The 22,649-nt window shown below is 29.8% G+C and overlaps 3 protein-coding genes and 1 non-coding gene across 11 annotated transcripts in view; 2 read left to right on the plus strand and 2 right to left on the minus strand.

The window, feature by feature from the left end:
* The first annotated feature begins 639 nt into the window (after window positions 1–639).
* LOC127063973 (aromatic-L-amino-acid decarboxylase-like) lies at window positions 640–6,046 on the plus strand. Of its 2 annotated transcripts, XM_050994384.1 has the most exons (9): window positions 640–900; window positions 2,271–2,924; window positions 3,126–3,359; window positions 4,127–4,256; window positions 4,422–4,682; window positions 4,800–4,917; window positions 5,071–5,161; window positions 5,240–5,437; window positions 5,729–6,046. In XM_050994384.1, exons 2-9 carry the CDS (start codon window positions 2,724–2,726, stop codon window positions 6,035–6,037), a joined length of 1,542 nt encoding a protein of 513 aa, XP_050850341.1. In that variant the 5' UTR covers window positions 640–900; window positions 2,271–2,723; the 3' UTR covers window positions 6,038–6,046. The 2 variants fall into 2 exon arrangements, with proteins under 2 accessions (XP_050850341.1, XP_050850340.1); XM_050994383.1 differs by having other exon boundaries at window positions 5,071–5,437.
* On the minus strand, window positions 3,938–4,009 carry Trnap-agg (transfer RNA proline (anticodon AGG)). The gene has a single exon. It is a non-coding gene; the product is annotated as a tRNA-Pro (tRNA).
* An 85-nt stretch (window positions 6,047–6,131) lies between the features above and the next one.
* LOC127063975 (casein kinase I-like) overlaps window positions 6,132–22,649 on the minus strand; it is a 27,967-nt gene continuing 11,449 nt past the window's right edge. For 2 of the 7 annotated variants that reach the window (XM_050994394.1, XM_050994392.1), the window contains one exon: window positions 6,132–7,735. In XM_050994394.1, the coding sequence (XP_050850351.1) occupies window positions 7,659–7,735 (77 nt within the window). In that variant the 3' untranslated portion in view covers window positions 6,132–7,658. Of the gene's footprint in view, window positions 7,736–8,025; window positions 8,088–10,038; window positions 20,562–22,649 lie in introns of those variants that run through there. The other 5 variants (XM_050994391.1, XM_050994390.1, XM_050994389.1 and 2 more) reach the window with 5 other exon arrangements.
* LOC127063980 (L-xylulose reductase-like) lies at window positions 7,489–9,911 on the plus strand. The gene is made up of 4 exons (XM_050994407.1): window positions 7,489–7,638; window positions 8,181–8,610; window positions 9,348–9,496; window positions 9,593–9,911. The coding sequence occupies exons 1-4, from the start codon at window positions 7,587–7,589 to the stop codon at window positions 9,694–9,696; spliced, it is 735 nt and encodes a 244-aa protein (XP_050850364.1). The 5' UTR covers window positions 7,489–7,586; the 3' UTR covers window positions 9,697–9,911.

Below are 22,649 nucleotides of genomic sequence, written 5' to 3' on the forward strand. Positions count from 1 at the left end.
TTTTTCCTTTTTTTCTTAAATTTCTTATTTTATTATAATTTATTAAGGAATCCTTTATAAATAATTATCATCGTAATTCATATGTTATTATAACGAGTGAGATATACGTAGACACAAACTACTTAGAATATTAAAGTATTATCTTCTTTTTCGTTTATTCTTTGTACTTTTTAATCGTTTTTAAAACTATTACTTTCTACGAAGAACGGTATCATATTATTAGAAGGTATTAATTGCGAAAGACCAAATCTATATAAAAAATAATGGAATTAAGAATTACACTTCAAAAAAGATCGGAAAAGGTTTTTCTTTTATAAGCCTTGTCCCTACTGAAACAACAATAGGAAATTTTTTGTTAATATTATTCATGTATCTTGAAAAAATTACCCCTCGTTATCAAATGTATTTTCAAACAATTTCTAAATGGAAATAAGCAAAAATTGCTTATTTCTATACAGAATTCGATAAGAATCAAGGAAATACGTGATAAAAAAATTGTCTGGATTTGGTTGTAGTTTAAACGAAATATTTGCATAAAATAAATAAAATATTTGTATAAAATATTATTTCTTGAAAATTATTCAGAATATAAGAAATAACAAAGATAATTCCTCATTATTATTTCAATGGCGATAAAGCTTCAGTCAAGGTTATTAGCGTAGTAACTAGGAATTAGAAAAAAACAAAGAAAAAGGAGTAGGAGGAAGTACATACAGAAGCAATACGTAATTTTACAACCGACCGAATTTTTAAAAAAAGTCTAGGAAGCCAGAGGTATATAACGAGTAGTGAACATATTGTCGTTACAGTATGTTAAATTCCTTCGGAATGAGGACAATTGTACGATATTGATAATTGCATTAATTATTATTAGAAGGAAGAATATTTATCGCGCTAACGGTAAGTTTATAACTGGATAAAATTGTCTCTTGTCTTTTCTTCCTCTTTTTCTTTTTCGTCCTTCTTTTTTTTCTGTGTCAAATCATACTTGTAATGTGTGAAAGTCTACAATTTATTCCATCTCTAGTTGTTCCGCATATTTCGAAATTTAAAAAGATCAATGAATTTAACAGCAACAAATCTCGACGACACGAGAAATCTTAAAAAATTGCTGACAAATATATTTATGTTAATTTACAAATAAAAAAGAAAAAAAGGAACAAACAAAAATAAACATAAAGAATTAATACGAATTAAATTAGTTTCAGCTTTACGAATTTTATATAGCATTAATTTTCTTAGTTTTCTTAATCAAATTATTATATCAATTGCTAAATCTACGTATTCGAATGAATTACATATTCATTCTAATACATTTTTCGATAAACATATTTATTAATATAAGTCGATATCGATTATTAAATCGAGTTTTATTATAATAACGTTCTATAATTATATAAACAGTACTCATACTCATATACATACATCATACAAGCATACATACATTGTTGTTTAAATATGTACATATATATTGTTACAATGATTACAAACTTCTTTCAATAATTTTTAAAGTATCAAGAATAAACACAATTCTTTTTCATATTAATTATTTTGTTATAATAATACTAACATATATGATAATAAGCAATAAATATATATCTACGTATGATAAATTCTTTTTTTCTCTTTATCCAATATCTTTCTTTTTATATAACAACAAACGAAATATCTTCATGGTCTAATACATTCTTTCCGGTTATTTAAAACCGAAGGACATAGTAAAATACCGTTACGATTATACTCTTGCAATATTTTTTGTTCGTAAAAAAGGAAAGTAATGGTCTTGATACTCATGCCACAATGTACGTATGTAACTGTTCGTCATATTATCATTAATGAACCGTGTATTTTATCAATTTTGATCAATTAAGTATTTTATCAATATCATCTATATGTAACAAATCAAAAATATTCAAAAAAAAAAAAGAAAGAAAAGAAAAAAGGTAATCAATATAATATAATAATAAAATAAAATATTTTGATAATATAAATATAATCAGATGAGTTAAAAATCATAAAACACATTGTATATTGTTAAATTTTTTATGAATATGATAAAATATACACATTTTATTTGTTTTTATTATGAAAAGTTGTTTTCCTCTTTTTTCTTTTCTTCTTTTTTTCTTTCTTTCTTTTCTTTTTATGTAACCAATCATTAACCTTAATACTATGATCAAAATAGATTAAAAAAATAAGAAGAAGTAAAAAAAAATAAAAAAACAGAAGAATATGAAAGAGATGTTTTCACGAATGTTTTGTTATTACAGATAAACCAATATCTTGAATAATTGAGGAGAAAGTAAGAGAAAGTTTCTTATGTGTAAGCATTTATCACGGCAATCTTGAAGAGAAGTCATTTCTTAAAAGATCGTTCCCGGTTCGACACGTGCGCTTCGAAATTCTTATGCGAGACGAGTGACACTATATCGATAGAAGTCTCGTCGATAGAAGTACATATATATATTAGAACAACGATCTAATACGTATTTGTTGACTTGTATAAAGATTGTTTACAAAATCAATCGACGTGTCGGTTAATAAATTTTTTAGAGTGAAACAAAAAAAGGCAAAGAAAAAGAAATTAAAAATTAAAAAATATTCAAAACGCAATCTCTCGTAGTCCATAAATCGATCATCTTTGTTCAGTTTCATTGTCAAGATCTTAAGTATAAAATATCGAATAATCGAGTTTATCCAAGTGAAAAAAAAGGAACGCAAACATGGACGTTAAGGATTTTCTTGATTTTGGTAAAGCCTCCATGGATTTTATCGTAAATTATATGGAAACATTGAGAGATAGACCTGTTCTTCCGAATGTTGAACCAGGATATCTCAGTCAATTGATACCGGAAGAAGCACCTAAAGAAGCAGAGACTTGGCAAGAGGTCTTCAAAGATATTGAAAGAGTGATCATGCCTGGGGTAAGACCTATATAATACATAAGCACGTTCTCATTTATCGTTCTTTAGACATATTTAAAAGCGATAACGTATTCATATCGATTGATCCTTCCCTTTCTCTATCCTCCTTTCCGTCATCCTCATACAAAAGAGAAAGATAAAAAACGATCATTTCTTTTTTACATTTTTATTTTGTTTTTCCCCTTTTTAATATCACATTAGATAACCCATTGGAATTCGCCTAATTTCTACGCGTATTATCCTTCTTCCCAATCGTATGCATCCATCATTGGTGAACTTTTATGCGCCGGAATTGGAGGTGTTGGATTTTCTTGGATATGTTCGCCCGCCTTTACCGAATTAGAAGTTATAACATTAAATTGGCTTGGAAAAATGTTAAATCTACCATCCGAATTCTTAAATTGCGGCAATGGATCCGGAGGAGGTGTTATACAGGTATTTAAATGAGCAGCAAATTTTTCATCGGATTAATATCATTTCAAATAGATACCAAAAAAAAAATTTAATCATTTTCTAAATGATAACTAAAATAAGTAGTTTCATTAATATAATCTTCTTTTTTTAAACTATTGCTGTAATAAGTAAGAATATTAAACGTAATTAAAATAATAGTCTGACTAATCTAATCATCAAATTACATTAGTAGCTTGATTATGAAATATGTGTTTCGTAATGTTTACCTTGACATTTCGTAAAATTATCTAAAATTTGACTTTCTTATCTTAAGAAAGTAAAATTTATATAATTTCTTATACTTGAAGAAAATTTAATATACTATATTGAATTTTCTTTTTTGTAAACTCTAACGATGAAAAAAAAAAGAAAAAAGAATATCATTGATTGCAACAAAGAAGCATTCATATAACTTAAGAAAATAAATATAAGTGTAACGGAAGTATAATTAAATATTATTTATACGTACAAGAGCAAAACAAAATGCAAGTAAGAAACAAATCTAAATGAATATATTGTTTTAAGAAAAATTGGATAAAAAAAAAGAAAAAAAAAATATCGGGCTCGTCCGGGATTTGAACCCGGGACCTCTCGCACCCTAAGCGAGAATCATACCCCTAGACCAACGAGCCGTTGTGTGAACTTATTGATTATTAATGATCAGCTTTAATTTATAAATAAAACAAATTAATTTTTATTAACGATTTCAATTGTCACAAATATACAAATTCCTTTTTAATTATACTTAGGGTTCCGCCAGTGAAACTACGATGATCTGTTTAATAGCAGCCAAAGATCGAAAGATTCGACGTATAAAAAGCATTCATCCAGATTGGGACGAACACATAATTAAATCCAAATTAGTAGCTTATAGTTCAGGTAATGTGATCGTACGATTTTCATTCAAGTTTATGATGATTATAATTTTATCATACGTTATATCACTTCACATGCACGTTATTAATTATTATTATGTCGATGACTAATCGAATTTAATAAGTAAAACAAAGAATTGTATGTACTTATATCTTTCGTATTATTTAGATCAGGCAAACTCGTCCGTTGAAAAGGCAGGACTTTTAACTTCTGTACAAATGAAACTTTTACCTACAGACAACAATTGTAGTCTCCGTGGGGAAACATTATTACGAGCAATTGAAAAAGATTTAAAAGACGGTCTTATACCTTGTTACGTTTGCGCGACATTAGGTACTACCGGTACTTGCGCCTTCGATAATTTAGAAGAAATAGGACCAATTTGTAATCAATACGAAATATGGCTTCACATCGATGCCGCATATGCCGGTTCGTATATAATCTACAATTATTTTCGTTGTTTAAGCGTCTCTATTGTTCGATTTATCAATCAATTGACATATACGAATCACACTACTCTTTAGTTAACTTTTTGCATTTATTTAGGTGCAGCTTTTATTTGTCCTGAATATCGACACTTGATGGCCGGTGTTCAATATGCAGATTCTTTTAACGTCAATTGCCACAAATGGTTGCTCCTTAACTTTGATTGTTCAGCAATGTGGTACGTATATTGGAATTAACGAGCAAATTATACCTCGTATTTTGATTTTTATAACAACAAAGAAATATTAATAAAAGATAATTAAAAAGAAAAAGAAAAAAAAACAAAAGAATAAAAAGAAAATAATGAACTAATAAATAACGTATTTTAAAGGGTAAAAAATTCGAAATATCTTATTGAGTCACTCAGCGTCAATAGAATTTATCTGGCATACGATAAAGAAGGTCTTGCTCCTGATTATAGAGTATGTTTTTTCTTGAAATATTATTTTAATTTTGTATACGAATTTTTAACAATACATTACGTTACTTCTCTTTTACAGCATTGGCAAATATCATTAGGACGTCGTTTTCGTTCTTTAAAGCTTTGGTTCGTTTTACGTCTTTATGGGATAGAAGGAATGCAACGACACATAAGGAATAGTATATCGTTGGCACAAAAATTCGCTGATTACGTCGAATCCGATGAAAGATTTGAACTCGTTACGAATTCCATGGCTCTAATCTGTTTTAGGTTGAAGGTATAAAATATGTTCCAGTTTCTTTTTCTTTATATTTCTTCTACCTTTCTCTCGATCTAAATTTGTCTTGTTAATTCGTAACAAAAAAACACGCATTCGTTTCTTATTATTTTTCTATAAAAAAAACGTGTGTCATACTTCGGTGCACTTATCAAATACTATTATTCTGCTAATATAATAACCCTCTAGCTAAAAATTTCTAGAATCTTGTAATTACAAATTTTTCGCGTATTTGAATATTAAACGTTTAACATTTCGTTTTATTGTTTTTTTTTTTTTTTTTTATTTCAGGGAGATAACAATTGGACGAAAGAACTTCTTACTCGCTTGACCGAGCGAAAACGTATTTACGTTATTATTGCATCGTTATGTGAAAAATATATCATACGGTTTTGTATATCCAGTCGATTATGTCAAGAAAAGGACATTGAGTTCGCCTGGAAGGAAATCAGTGAGCAAGCCACGGAAATTCTTCAAACGAAGCTTCGTCCTATAGAGGAAATTTTAACTCAATCATCCGTGAAATCGTACGATGATATAGTGCTCAGGATAGAGAATTCAAAACATAAATCCAACAACATCACGCAAAAAATCACGTAACTTCTTTTTTCTCTCTTTTTCTTTCTCTTTGTCTCCAGCCGCCCGTCTCTTTTTGCCTCCATTAATTATATTTAATATATGAAAAACGAATATGGGCTTCGACGCATTTTATTTAAATGATAAAAAGAGCTCTTATACGTATAAGTTTATTGATTAAAATTATTATTAGATTAATATGACAACATAATAATGATAATAATAATGATATCCAATAATGAATATCAATTCTTTGATATATTACATTTAGTATAAATAAATTATATTTAAGTTCCTAATTAATTCTTTTAAAGCATATAAATAAACTTTCTCACTGTAAACAAAATTTTATTGTGACTTATTAAATTATTACTACATCATTTCCATTGTATTTTTCCTTCTCTAATAACATTCAAATTTTGAAAAAATAACTTGTTTAATCATCAACGATATTGATTAATATTATTTTCAGTCCGTCACTGTTTAATGAATAGCTTACTGGATACGGATGTAAAAAAAAAAAAAACATTATTTGTTTAACAAGAAAAATTCTGATATATTGACCTACCTAAATTCTGATGTTCTGAAATACGAACTTATGTATAATGACCTAATTTCATATATATTATATATATATAATATATATATAATTATATGATATATATAATATATGCAAACAATATATATAAAACATAATCTATATATATTATATATATATAATTGTTATATTTAATGCATGAATAAATTTATTATTTTGCACACGAACTATTATAACTATTTATTTTATTTCTATCTACTTACTTATATTATTAAAAGCTATAATCCGTCCTCTAGTACCTGCCTTACTGAGCGAGTATAAACATATGACGCGTATACCATAATGGTCGAACATATAAACGTCGAAGATAGTACAAAGTTCCACCGTCAGATAGCGTTGTACATTAGAACGATCTATTATACAATCTACATAAATATGTTTAATAAATTAAGTCTGTTTTTTTTCTCTTTTTTTTTTCATATTTACGAAGATCTGTTATCAATGTATTGCATAGACATTTACATGTTGGTCGCTAGATGGTAGGCTAAACAATATCGATACTACCGGAAATATCGAATGGTAACACACGAAATATTTTTATTAGATATTCGATATTATAAAAATGATATCCAAAAATGAATGTAGCAAGAGGATTATGCTATATATAATTAGTTAATTTTAATCTTTTTCTACACTAACTTTGCAATATTGTTAGTAAGCTATTTGATCGATTGATCGATTAATCGAAATTGAACTAAGCTATAGTCAGTTAATGCCAATGCACATGAATATATATATATATATGTGTGTATATATGTATATATATATAATACGATATATAGTTATGTTTGTACATGCATATATATATATATATATACATGATTGGTGACTGTAAAACGCAACTTCAGAACGAAAGATCTCGTTCTTTCAGTTAAGTCGGTCATAAAACTGATACGTACATACATCGAGCGAAATCACTATCGTATATTTCTTGATTAAACAGTACGGCACACTAGCTCCGTTAAAACGATCACAATGGACATTAAATTCCAAGGCAAGCGTATTCTCGTCACGGGTGCTGGGCAAGGTATAGTTTTCTTTTTTCTTTTATTTCTCATTTTTGTTCACACTCGAAGATGTCGCATTAGACGCCTTCGCTTTTCTTCTCTTAACTCTTCTAATACCTATGGATCAAACAAATCGATTCTTAATCGATTTATAAACAAACGAAAATTATAATGATTATGACAGTGGCACAACTCAAATTTGTTTTTATATTAATCTTCTTTTTTTGTTTCTCAATCCTTCTACAATCGATTATATTAATGCAAGACAAAAAACATGAGCGATTAAATTTCGATATTCTATATTTTTTAAACGAATAGACCACTATCATAATTAGTATTTAAATACTACATATTTAATTGTATTTTTTAAACGTTACGGTAAATATCATTGTCTAATCGATACTTACGATCTTTCGAATGGCCTTCATTTGTATTTTTTTACGTGAAACATGTTTATGTCTCCTTTGATCTTTCATGTATGTAAATGTAAAATAAAACATATTAATAAAAAATGAAATATATTAATAAAGATGATTTAATCACGTTAAATTTCTTTTCATAGGAATTGGTAAAGATCTAGCACTTCGTCTCTCCAAATATAAAGCCGAAGTGATCGCTCTTTCTAAAACGAGCGAACATTTGAAAAAATTACTTGTCGAAGATCCAAAGATCATACCAGTATGCGTTAATCTTAGAGATTGGAAAGCAACGAGAAAGGCTATTGAAAATGTTTTACCGATTGATCTATTAGTGAATAATGCTGGTGTAGGTCATGTGTCTTCTTTCTTTGATGCAACACCGGAAGATTTTGATTTAGTATTCGATGTCAATGTTAAAGCGATTATGAATGTCTCACAAGTGGTTGCTAAGAACATGATTGAAAGAAATGTTGCTGGCAGTATTGTCAACATATCCTCGCAAGCTAGTCAAGCTGCCTTGAAGGATCATACTATTTATTGTTCTTCTAAAGGAGCCGTCGATATGCTAACAAAGTGAGAGCATTTTCTTTTTTATTTTTTTCTTTTTTTATTTATTAATTTTTTTAATGATATATATATTGTATATATGTATGTATGTATGTATATTTGTTTGTATGTATGTATGTATGTATATCTGTTTGTATGTATGTACGTACGTATGTATGTAAAGCAATATATTTTTCTCCAATTTCTCTGAGCGTACATTACATACATATGACATATGATGTATAATCAAACATAGATAATATGATGCTTTTTTCTCTTTTGTGATAAAGGTCAAGATTAGATATACTCAATGACGGATTAACAAACAGACGGTGGAGGCGGTCACCTCGAGCCTCCATAAAACACAGAAAGATAGTAGAAATTTATATTGTATAATAAATTTAATTTATAATATCTATCTGATGGCTGTATATAATTCTTATTTCTATATTTGCGATCATATATAATCGAATTTAGATATTTCATTTTGCTATTTGCATGAACAATTGGAAAAAAAAAATATGTATATGCGTGTGTGTATTTGTTATGTGTTTTGCATAATTGATGTATTTTAATAGGAACTCGAAAAATTTAATAAATCCGCCAATGGATTTAGAAACTTTTGATCTTGAATGATGTTATTATATACTTTTTTTATTTGAAATTTTCATCGAAGAATCATTCAAAATAGAAATCAGTTTTTTACGCTCGTCACGAAATAGATAATCCATTTCATTGATTTTCTTTTTATATCTTTTCTTTAGAATGATGGCTCTCGAACTTGGTCCTCATCAAATTCGAGTAAACGCTGTGAATCCTACGGTCGTCCTCACGGAAATGGGAAGATTAGGATGGAGCGACAAAGATAAAGCTTCAAATATGATCAGCAAAATTCCAATGGCTCGATTCGCAGGTTTGTTTTTCGATACGATTTCATTGAATAATAAATTCCTTTCTCCACGTATCATACTTATGTGAATATTTATTTTCTTTGTTCTTTTTTTTTCAGAGATTGACGAAGTCGTTGATGCAATAGTATATTTATTAAGTGAGCGCAGTTCAATGATAAATGGAGTAACTTTACCCGTGGACGGTGGATTTTTAGCAACATAAATTACTCTATTCAAATTATAAAATATTATGAAACACTATGCATTTTATTTTTTTGTTTTCACTAATCTGAAAATTCTTGTAATATGCAAAATAGAATTTCAATTATGTAAGTAGATATCGCTACGACATACATTTACATATACACATATGATAAAAATACGGCCGTTAGAGATAGTGTATTTAAAAAAAAAATGAAAATAAAAAAGGTAAATAAATATCTATCCATTACACAAACGAAAAAAGAAGAAAAACAATAACTTTCACTTGTTTTTCATTATTGTCTTCGCTAATTAATAGATGAGATAGGAAGATGAGGAAAGACATACAACAAGAATCGTTGAATTTTTCTTTCAATCGTCTGTTATATTTTAAAAAATGTGTTGCTTTTATATTTCTCTTTTTTCTTTTGTTTTTTTTTTCCTTTTTAAATTTTTTCTTCCTTCTTTTTTTTTTATCGTCAACTGGAACTTAGCAAGCAGGCGGCAAGAAAATTCTTAGACGATCCGTCCCTTTCGAAAATACACGTAAACATTTTCGAAAAATAATTTACCGACACAAATATCTCTCTCGTTTTTTCCCCCTCTTTTCCTTCTTGTTATTATTATTATTATTTCTTTTTGTCTTTTTTTTTTCTCCTTTCAAAGTTTCCCTGCCGCAGCTGCTTCCATTCTAAAACAACGTTCGGCTCCTAATCGTTATAACTTTGCTCCTATAAAGAACATAAAACGGTGGGACAATACAGGCTTAGACAGCCTGCACGAAGGAAAACATTATGGAATCTTATGTTGCGTATGACCTATCTAACTAATTATCTATTTTAAAGTGTAAGATTTGATGGTCGGATTAGAGAGGGCAAGGACACAATGCACCAAAATTATCAATCGTTATTAAATTCTTATTTAAACGCGATGTGATATCTAATATGCATATTCATAATGTTCGTTGGATTTTGATGTTTGATTCTTCGGTTTTTCTTCTTTCTTTTTTTCTCTCTTTGTTTTTTCTCTTTTTTTGTCATTTTGTTTTTGTTTTCATTTCTCCACAGAAAACTTCACGAAGCGTCACGAACGGAGTACACAAAAGCATTACACAATAATAATGTATGTGGATTCGGTGATAATTTACGAAATAAACGAATCTTCTTTTTCTTTCAATGATGTGTTTGTAACCGATGTAAATAATCGAGTATAAACGATACAAAAATGAAGAAACTTGGTAAAATGATTATTTATCATTTGATAGCACACACGCCGTGCTTACTACTACCACGATCTTATCGATCATTGTCGTGTAAGCATTTCGATCACTCTCCCTCTCCTTATATTAGTAATACATAATACTTTTTACATTCGTTTTACGCTCGAATGGAAAATAAAAAAATAAAGAAAAAAAAAAGAAAAGAAAAAAAAACAGAAGAAGTCGAAGAATAAATCTAGAAGAAAAGCTCTCAGAGACCATTTTCTTTACTGCCTACGAAACTGATACAAACGCTTTGATTTTATTCGAAAGGAGTAATAACCCTTGGAAATTATTGTTCGCCGACGACAATGCTATCGTTAATTAATTAAAAAATTATCGGTCGAATGAATGAATGAATGAACGAACGAATTAATTAATTAAGTAGTGAGAAACAACATGTAAACTTATTCGGCTAAAATTTCTTAATGAATTTTAATGGATTATGAAGAATCAGGACAATGGAAAAACTTTTGAGATAAAGTATCAACAAGACTGGTCCAAGAAAATATTCTTATATCTTTTCGGATTACAGGCATACACGCACAAATACATACATACATACATACATACATACATACATACATACATACATACATACGTACGTACGTACGTACATACATACACACATACACCCTTATCCACTGCCCTGCTAACAAGAAATATAAATGATATCCTTGAAAACAAAAAATGGATCATCTTTAAAACACTATGATAGTCTCTAGATTATCTCTCTACCATTCTAAGAATCATTTCTACTCGTTCCCTGGATATCAGAAGAACCAACATCGTCACCTGATGACTATAGAGGTAAAGTGTTTTTCATTATAAAAAATAAGACACTGGAAATAGCTAATCGAGTAACGTATCTACTAGCGGAGGACTTTCTCGATATAAAATGGCTGATAGCAAGAACTAAGACGATATATGTATTATGTAATTATGTCGTGTTAAATAAAATATTTCTAATGAAAAAGATTACCACACAATTGTCACAAAGTATATAATTGTTTTGTTAATAACGAAGAATTCTGAACAACACAGTTTTATAATATTATTAAAAAAAAATAATAATTATAAATAATTAATAATAACCATCAAATATATATCTTCTTCTTTTGAAATTAACTAGGTATATAGATATTCTTTTGCTATTGACATTAGGAGAGATTAATATTCTGGATATACATATATACATATATGTACTCGAAACTATTAAAGGAGCTAACTTTCAAAAATAATATTTGGACGGAAACTCTTCCATCGTTTTGATATAGCATAAATTTTGTTTAAGTACGTTTGCCTAAAAACTTCAACACTTTCTATTTTTTTGTAACGGTACTCGTGCACAATCAGTAAAACAGGTTTCTTTTCTAAGAAAGTAAGCCGGAACTATAAAAGACGAATTATCATTTTCTATTATCTAATTAATCATGACGGAAATGAAAGTATCCTACAGAAGATATTAACAGCAAGAAAGAAGTTTGTTACGAATAAAAGGCAGTAATAATCCAAGATGGAATATATGTTAACTCTGGAAATGTGCGTTTGTATCAAGTTAAAAAAAAAAAAAGGATAAAAGAAAGAAAGAAAAGGAAAAAAATCATCGATAGAAATATATCATCGACGGAACAAAAAGTTACCTTAAGACAAAAGTATACATTCTTACAGCGTACCGAATGTGGGTATCATAAAGTCGCACATTTTTTGCGATTGTTACGAAGACGTATACCATTAAAAAAGAAAACAAAAAAGAAAAAGAAAAAAATTGTACTCTTTAGTTCGAAATGTTGCGTGAAAAAAAAAAATTAAAAAGAAAAAGAAGAAGATAAAGAGAAAAAGAAATCGATTGGATAAGAAAGTGAAGTGTTAAAAATACTAATAGCTTACTAACAAAAGATCTTATAAAAATCATCACTTTCAATGATTACAAGGTATTTTACGTCGACATACAAGTGCGAAGTAAAGATGAAGAAGGAAGAAAAGAAAAAAGGAAAAAAAAAGATAAAAGAAGAAGACGAAGAAGAAAAAGGAGAAGAAAAATAAAATAAAGAAAATGAATGCAACGATAACGAAATAATAATGTTTTCATTCGCGCCCTGTACGACGATAAGCGCTGGTAACCCGAAGTTTACTTCTCTCGAGCGTAAACGAACTACATATGTACAAGCGAAGAAATGAGATGAGAGAATTGAAGACGTACCCGTCGTCTCGATCCGGCGATTGTGTCTTCAAAATACTTCCAACCATTTACATTTTTTTTCATATAGTACACAAAGACAGTTTACACACAACTTGTTAGAACTTCTTTCCTTCATTCTATCGTTTCGCATCAGGATATTTAAAACTCTCGCGTTATTCTCACTTACTTACTTATGTATGTAATCTTTCTTCCGTTTTTTGTTTCTTTTTTGTTTGTTTGTTTGTTCGTTCATTTGTATCTCACTCGCACGATCCACCTTATATTCTCATTTCGCACACGCGTACAATTACAATTTGTATAGTAACCACCGTATCGTTTTCGTACGAAATCGTTTCTATGTATATGTACATACGTAAACCGTTCGTTTTTTCTTTTCTTCTTCTTCTTCTTCTTTTTTTTTCACTCCCTAATCTTCTTTATTTTTCCACCTCGATAGACGCACTTTTCCAATTGATACATTCCAAGATTCTTTTCATTTCATTCATAGTTCTGGAAGAGACATCTTGGAACGTAATCAACTTGAATTTCATTGACGGACGTCGTATGGCCTCGACGAAGAAGATGATACACGAGGAATGTGCCTCGCCTTTATTTCATTTAGATCGATTTATATATCCTCCTATCCTTTTTGCGCATCTTTCTTTTATTTTAATACGAGTTCCTCCATCGCGCGACAATTATTTATAACCGATATAATCCCGAATATTAATTCCGTAAGATTTCTCTTTAATTTCGATCTATTGGTAAAATTCTTTTTTTTTCCTTTTTTCTATTTTTTATAATGCATAAATAATTTTTATGTGCAAAAAGGATAGCTCATATTTGTACGTATATACGGAACGAATCGTCGAATGATTATGAAATAAAAATCCTGCAGATCAAAGGTACATTTTCATTTTTACATTTACGTCCTTTTGTTATAACCAACGGGATCTATTTCGTACAATCGATCATTCGTTTCGTATCTACAAAGCGATTCTTTCAATAGATCTCGAAAGTCCTCTAGGCCGACCAAACAAGCACGTCTATGTACGTATTAACATTAATATGCAACATTAATGCGCGCAAATATCGTGTGAGTTACATTGATTTAGCCGATAATTATAAAAGTGATCTACGTAGATCAGATATTAAAGGACGTACATATTTCTTATCAAAGGTCATTCTTAATATCTTGTACAAATTACACAAAAGAAAATTATTCTTTTTCAAAGAAAAATATATTTACTTGTTTCTTTGCTTGTCATTATAAAAAAAAAAGAGTTTTTAAATAATACAAACCACAAACATGAAAATATCTCAAAACGATAAATATATGACTTAGATCACTTTCATAATCATCGTACGTTCAAATTCGCATAAGTTAATTATGATCATTTTAATTTCTTATTCTTTTCGTTCGAAGGTTTCTATGCAATCGATATTCCATTATAACTCAAAAGAATATTGTAATATTTAATTACTTCTTACTTTTTTCTTTTTGTATTGCCGTCAGTCAGCCAGAGAAGAACCTTAAAAATTATCGCTCTATCTGTCTATATATATCTCTCTCTCTTTATCTTTCTTTCTTTCTCGTGACGTCGATGATATTAATGACTAGCCATAAAGACAAAATGACGGATTCGGGCAATAAGATAACACTTATTAAATAAGAAAAGGAGAAAAACTTTTAACTCGCGTTGGCAGTGATTTCTTCTTCCCTGTCGCAAGAAAAGTTTCTTTGATTAAACGCTTATTACTTTGATCACGAAATAAAATTTTAATATATTTAGTTACATAAAAGAAATGGAAAGATTCGAAAAAGTCTGCAAAAACGACGAATGATAACTTGTAAGATATATAACTTAAAAATTAAGATCTATACGCGACTCGCGATATTCATTAAGATAACTTTTATAATGTAAATATATTAACTTTTTAAATTTACAGAAGATAAATCAGGGAAGAAATGAATATAATTGGAAGTTATTGAACGACGACGCGTAAGAATAAATATCGTCAAAGAAGCTCTTAATGAAGGAGCAAAGTACTGTAATTACCGATATTAGATTTGATTCTAATACGACTATAAAGCTATCTAACGAGCTATCTAACTCAATACTTTTTATTAACTTAAATAAAAATAAGTTGTTCAATTATAAAAATTGAAAATAAATAATGAAATCATGCCAGAATCCGTCGGTTCGTTCTCGGCGTACCGATGAAATCCATTCCATTCAGTTTACAGTAGATTGTGTTTCGAACGATTCGACTATACGGTTAGACAACATATTAGCGGTAATTAGCAGTAGCAGCAGCAGCAAGTAGTAGTGGTAGTAATAGTCGTAGTAATAGTAAATAGTACGGTAATAGTAATAATAGTAGTAATAATAGTACCTATGAAAAAAATACATAGAAAAACACGTGTCGGTACAATATATATATACATACATACATATACATATATATATATACATATACATACATATATATATATATAACTTTTTTATATCACGTTCTTTGTTGTTTTCTTCTTCTTCCTTTTTTTTCATTTCTACGTGACGTCTCGATGATACAAGTTATGTTGTAATTGATTCGAGACGCGTAGTACGGATGTGGGAAGGATAAATAGGCTATGAAAGAGAACGTGATTTTATTACAAAGAGATTTCACGTTCGTTTCTTAGAGACCTCTTTTTCTTTTTTCTTTTTTTTCTTTTTTTGTTGGGATCGAGGAATAATTCGAATTCCTTCGCGAAGGGAGAGAAACTTCCATCCCTCGTGATTTTCTTTAGCGCGATTAATTAAACGAGAGTGAGTTAGTTATCAAGCAAAATATTTGCTGCGTGTCGCTATTGTATCTAAACTTTGATTTCATTTAAGCCCGATTAATATTGCCAAAGCATAAATTTTATTTACTCTTGCTTCGATCATATCGAAAATATCAGAGGAACTTGTTAGATCGTCGATAAAAGACGTTAAGTATGTATAAAAAGAATAAATATATCTCAATTATTTTCTTTGAATATTTTTCTATTGCGCATAGAGTCGGTATTCTGCGAACGAAAAGAATAGGTGCCATGTGTCTTTATGAACAAGAATTGAAATGTTAGTCACGTTTGATTAATACAGTGTAATGGGAATACGTGTATCAATCTCTATGGGTATAAGAAAAGAATGAAGAAGAAATTAAAACTCTCATAAACGTCTACGTTGTTGTTGTAATTTATTTTTCATATTGTCATATTATTACTATTTTATTTCATCTCTTATCCATTTCTATCTCTTTTATTTTATTTTATTTTATTTTATTTTACTTTACTTTATTTTATTTTCAACCCTCGAGTCATTAATTCGTTTTTTTTTTATTTTCTTTTATTTTTATTTATCCTTTTTATACTTTGCAAAATACCGACTGAATCTACACAATAGTTATCATTCCCGAGAAACGCTTTCGAATCTTTTATATCATACCATATAAACCATCGGTATTAATAATGGCGTATACAACTTAAAAATTCTATCAATAACGACAGACAGCAGAGAGAGTCGTGTTCGCACCACAAAAATCGTCGTCTTATTTCTCTATTCGAAATCATACCTTTTTCTGGTTGCACACATACGAAATATCGCATATACATGCGAGTTACAAACGCGCTCGGGCGCGCACGAACACACACCACACAGACAAAATGCACACCACATGCATACACATCTTGGTGCAAACACGTTAATACACACGAAGAGACATGTACGACACGCGTATCTAAGAGACAAGGGCCTGCTTTTTCTTGATACTTTTTTTCTTTCTTATCTTGTTATTATTTTCTTCACCGGCGGTCATTTCAGAGACAAATCACAGTTTTCATCGCGTCGCTTTTTATTGCCTCCTTTAACGACGCCCAACGCACGGTCATTTTTATAAAGAGAGAGTTCTTTTATTTTGTCTTTTTTGTTCTTTTTTCTTTTTTAAATTAATAATTATTTATTAATTAATCAACAAAATCGTTAGTCCGAGATATGCCTTCGTCTCTACCTAGTATTGTTTACGTTTATATTTTATAAAGGAGAGAGAGCAACGAACAAAAATAAGATAGAGTGATACAACGTGAAAGCTCACGTTTTGTTAGAAAAGAGAAAAGGAGAAGAGAAGAGAAGAGAAGAGAAGAAAAGAGAAGGAAAGAGAAGAGAAGAGAAGAGAAGAAACGAAAGGGAAAAGAACATTAATAAAGGGGTGTGTAAAAATTGTACAGTACGTCCGACCAATGTGTTGCGTCACACCGAATATACTGATTATGTCTCCCTTAGGTCTACCACAACCCGAGTGAATTGTCTCTTACATCTATATGTACTTTTTCACTCTTCCTTAAGACCGTTGTACTACGTTCTGTATGATTGTTTAATATAACTAGAGCATTCTTTTTTTTTCTTCTTTTTTTTATAGCGAGAATATATCGCAACGTTGCTCTATTTAATGAAGTTTTTTTCCGATTTTATTATCGTTTTCGTGAGACACAGGAGTTTCACCACTAGCAAACCCTCGACTATATAGTTTTCAGAGGACGATCTCAATCAAACTCCTGATTATTCTTCTACCACATCGATAACGTTCTACGATGCCATCATAGTTATGCCTATATTATTTATTACGGCTCGCGAAGACCAGAGAGGATACGCATATTTTTCTTTTTACTCGCTCATACATTAGTCGAAGTTCGAAATATCGTTTCGGTCAACGATGGACTCTTTATCTATATGTACATATTACAATTCGATAGGTTATTATTAATTAATCTACATATTTTACAATTTTCCTATTCTCTCTATTTCACTGTAATTTTTTTTTTCTTTTTTTTGTCTCCCTTAAAACGCACACATCATCATCGTAGACACCGTGAATCGATACATTCGTTCATCGGTAGACAACGATCTCTGGCTTTGAAGTCACAACAAATAATGATTTTAAGATCGCGCGACGAAAAAGAAAAGAACAAAAAAAGACCAAAAAAAAAAAATCTAAGGTCATTTCACGTATTTCATTTATTTTATAGATGCTTCCACAGGCAAATTAAAATCTCTAAATCGCAACGATACTTCTACTATCTTTGATCTATCTGTGATTGCACAAAGCGCTCGTTGGATAAACACGTCGCGATTCGACAAAGTCAGAGTCAAAGCTACCTCGTTAAAGATCATGTCAAGCGAATCGTGCTTGTAAACATGCAAACGATGTTTCATTCGTTCATTAAAACGTTACACCCGTCGAAAACATTACTGTCTTACTGTTTACAAATGTAAAACGAAATTTTGTATTTTCGTTTAATCGAATTTCTTGTGATGTATGTACGTTTTTTTCTCATAGCCTATATCGTCCAAGCGTACTATAACACTTTTATTTATACTCGACACATATCGCATCCCCTTTTGACAATTATTTTATCATCGAATAACCGATTTCTTTTCTTTTTTGTTTTCTTTCTCTCTCTTTCTCTCTCTTTCTTTCTTTTTCCTTTTTTTTCTTTCTTTTTTTTTCTTTTTTATATGAAATACTTCTCTTCAGGATATGTGCCAGAAATTGCACGATTGCACGCCAATCTATTTTGATCTTTCACACTCGTTTACCATTCCTTTAAATATTTTCAGTCTCGAGCTAATATTTTTCATTCTACTCTCATATCGGGACCTTACCTATGTATTAATATAATAGCGTATCGTACGCTTTAACGATCGGCCCAACGTTAGAAAATCACTACGAGTACAGCACGTATGTGTATATATATTCGCCTTTCTTCCAATTTTTTTTTTCTTTTAAAAAAGCTAATCGACTTCCACCACCACCACCACACAACGCACTTGGACATTGTTCAGTATTTCTCTCTCATTTCGCTTTGCATAAAAGCGCATGGGAGATTTCTCGCTTGTTGATTCGCTTTAAGCATCGGTACTTGTTATATATCTCTTTCTCTCTAGCTATCTTTACTCACTTTCATACATTCATATATTCATACGTACGTACATACATACATACATACATACATACACACATACACCCATACATATAAGCATACATACATACATATGACGTTCTCTCTATCTCTCTCACTCACTCACTCTCTCTCTCTCTCTCTCCCTCTTTCTCTCTCTCCTATAAATAATAAAAAAACGTTTATATATAGATAACGCAGCTGTTGACAACGCATTTGAAAGATTTGCAAGCGTGTTTCTTTCTTTCTTTCTTTCTTGCTCTCTTTCTCTCCCTTTTATTTATTTATTTATTTATTTATTCATTCGTTCATTCGTTCATTCATTCATTCTTTCTTTCTTTCTTTCTTTCTTCCTCCCTTCCATTCTTTCTTTCTTCTCATTGCAATTTCTATCTCTATCTTTGTCTCTATTTCTCGTTGTCACCGTACACCAAACGACACTGCAATTTTCACTGCGTGGCGAAGAAGCCTATCGCTGACCGTGTAGGAACGTAGCTTGTCGACGATTGCTGCTAGCTTCACCTCGACGTCGCTGATGATGATGATGATGATGATGATGATGATGATGATGATTATGATTCTGCTATTGCTGTTGCTGGTTCACTTGTTGTGTGGAACGCTTGCCCGCCTGGCCACCAGGGTGGGTGGGGCCATTGCCGTCGCATTGGCGCTTCCAAAACAAAAGACACACAAAACAGCGACATTAGCGCGCCACCGTCCTCATCGTAATTGACCAAAAACTATCTCAAAAACCCTCTGCCCATTTACCCTCCTCAAATCACCCTTCCCTTCTTTCCTTCCTTCCTTCCTTTCTTCTTTACGATCTTATTATCCTTTACTTTTTTTTTCTTTTCTTTTACTACTCTATCTCCGTCTCTTTTTCTTTTTTTTTTTTTCTTTAAAATTTTCTTTTTTTTTTCTCTGTCTGTCTCTCTCTCCCTCTCTCTCTTTCTCCCTCTCAAGTTCCTTTTTCCACTTTTATCTCCTTCGTCACGATCCACTCATCGGTTCTTCCACGGATCCAAGAAAAGTGCAATAGAATGTACTTTTATTTTTGGAAACCAACGAGGAAACGTAACGTCGGAGAGAAAGAGAAAAGGACGAAAGAATGATAGAAATAGGTGTGAAAAGAGAAGATGAATCTGTGCGTGTATGTGTATGTATGTGTGTGTACATGCGTACGTGGGAAAAGAAGGGGAAGAGAGAGCGAGAGAGAGAGAGAGAGATGCAAAATTGAAAGGAAGCATAGAAGAGTCGCGGTGAGATATTTTTCTTTTTAATTGTTATCTATAATTTTTGTTTCCTCTCTCTCTCTTTTTTTTTTCTCTATTCATTTATATGTATTTAAAAAAAAATCCTCCACTCTATATCGGTTTTCCACGGCAATTGTCCTTTACCGGTTAATATTCGTGGCTTCTTTGCCTATTTTTGCAATCTACAATTAGTGTCTTAGCTTTCGGTTACCTGAAAAAAGTCAATGAAACAACATAAAGCGGAATTTTGACAAGATCTGAATCCAGCTTTGCAAGTCTAGAATTTACAATAATGTGCTTATATGTCTTTTTGATTTTAATTTTAATTTTCTTTTTTACTTTTTCTTCTTTTTAAATATATTAAAATTTTTCCGAAGCTTTAGACCGATCGAATATTGCTTTTAATGCTTCATCGTTATCGAATCTCAAGTGCCTGTTTGAAACATTCAGGCTGCTTGATTGCTTGCTCGCTCGATTATTTTTAACGCAAATAAAATGAATCGAATAAATCAATTGCAAGTTTACTAATACACTTTATATATATATATATATATATATATATATATATATATATATATAACTTATACGTATATGTATAGATGTAATCCAATGATAAATAACAGATAAAATGAAAAAACCATCCCAGTGCAACACCCGATAGCAGGCAATAGAGGCGTCATTTCTCATTTGGATAGAAATGTACTTATTTGAAATTTATTCGAAATTGCATCTGTTTGATGAAAATATAATTATATAATTATAGCTTGTAAAAAAACTTACGTAAGTCAATGAACACTTTCCAAATGTTAAATAGTATTTTTCCTTTTCCCATTCTTTCTTTTCTTTTTTCTATTTTCTATTTTCTATTTTCATTTAAATATATTTCTTTTACTACATAAAAAAATGGGAAAAAGAACAGTAGGAAAAAACCATGCCACGATAAAAAGATACACAATTTACGTCGAAATATTAAACCTCGTGAAATAATTGATTAAAAAATATTTTGTTCATCTTTTTTCTTTTCTTTTTTTAACACATTAGCTCTCAAACATTTAATATATTTATCTTTTTTTATTACAATCGAACGAATCAAATCAAGTGTAACTAAAAAGAGAAAGCACGTTAAAACAATAAAATGGTCTTTTCTCAGGTACGACTGTGTATACATGTTAAATACAAGAATTAATTTTTATTATTATTGTCCGATACGAGTGGAGAATTCTGTCTTCTGCTCATGCGAGTTTCTACCAAATTTTGTACACTTTCTTTTGAATATATATATAAACACACACATACAGAATAGCCCAAAACTTTCTAAGTGATTTTAAAAATCAATTATTCTATTTCAAGAATTTTCAGACTTGTAATTAGACTTGTAGTTTTGCAATCTGATTAAAAAAAAAATAAAAAAATAAAAGAATAATAAAAAAATACAAAATATAAAACAAGAAAATAGCTCAAGATTTCGAAAAAGAATCATTGATTTTTAAAATCATCTAGAATCTTTTGGTCCAAGTAGTATAATATACACAGACATATGTATCTATTCGATAAGATGATTTGAGGCAAGATAATAAGATGATGTAAAAAATACAACATAAATTTTGAGAAATAATAAAAGCTGTTATCGAACTTTTTATATATGTATATACATATACACATACATATATGTATATATATATATATATATATATATATATATATATATTTCAGTAAAATCTCTGTAACAATTTTAAAAGCAGAAAGCTATAGGATGCAACGCGATAATATCGTAATATATTTTCAATGATCTCTTTAAATAAGATAAGTCACGTTAAAATCGATTGTGCAAGCTAAACAAAAGAGAACTTTCCACTGAACGAACGTCGTTAAAAACAATAATATATACATATATATATATATATATATACATATAATATACACACACATACACACATGTATATATTATAGTTAGTGCATTTACGGTTACAGTCAGCGAATCTAAAGTTGCATGAAACAAGACTTGGACATGCTCTTAATCCCGCTATTATGCAACTTTCATGCAATCTCTAACGGTAAATATCAAGTGTAACGAGCTCGATATACTTTTCCTATCTCGAAGTGTAACATATTTTTTCATAACGTTATGTAATTGAATAAATAATATTTAATATCGTTTTATCAAAAAATATATATACATATATGTTTGTACAAATTTATATACAGAGATACACACATATATCGTTGTAACATTATTTTTTTACTAATGTTACGTAACTGAATAAACAATATTTAATACGTTTCATTAAAAAACATATGC

The sequence above is a fragment of the Vespula vulgaris genome, chromosome 5 (assembly GCF_905475345.1).
Source record: "Vespula vulgaris chromosome 5, iyVesVulg1.1, whole genome shotgun sequence".
NCBI lineage: Eukaryota > Metazoa > Arthropoda > Insecta > Hymenoptera > Vespidae > Vespula > Vespula vulgaris.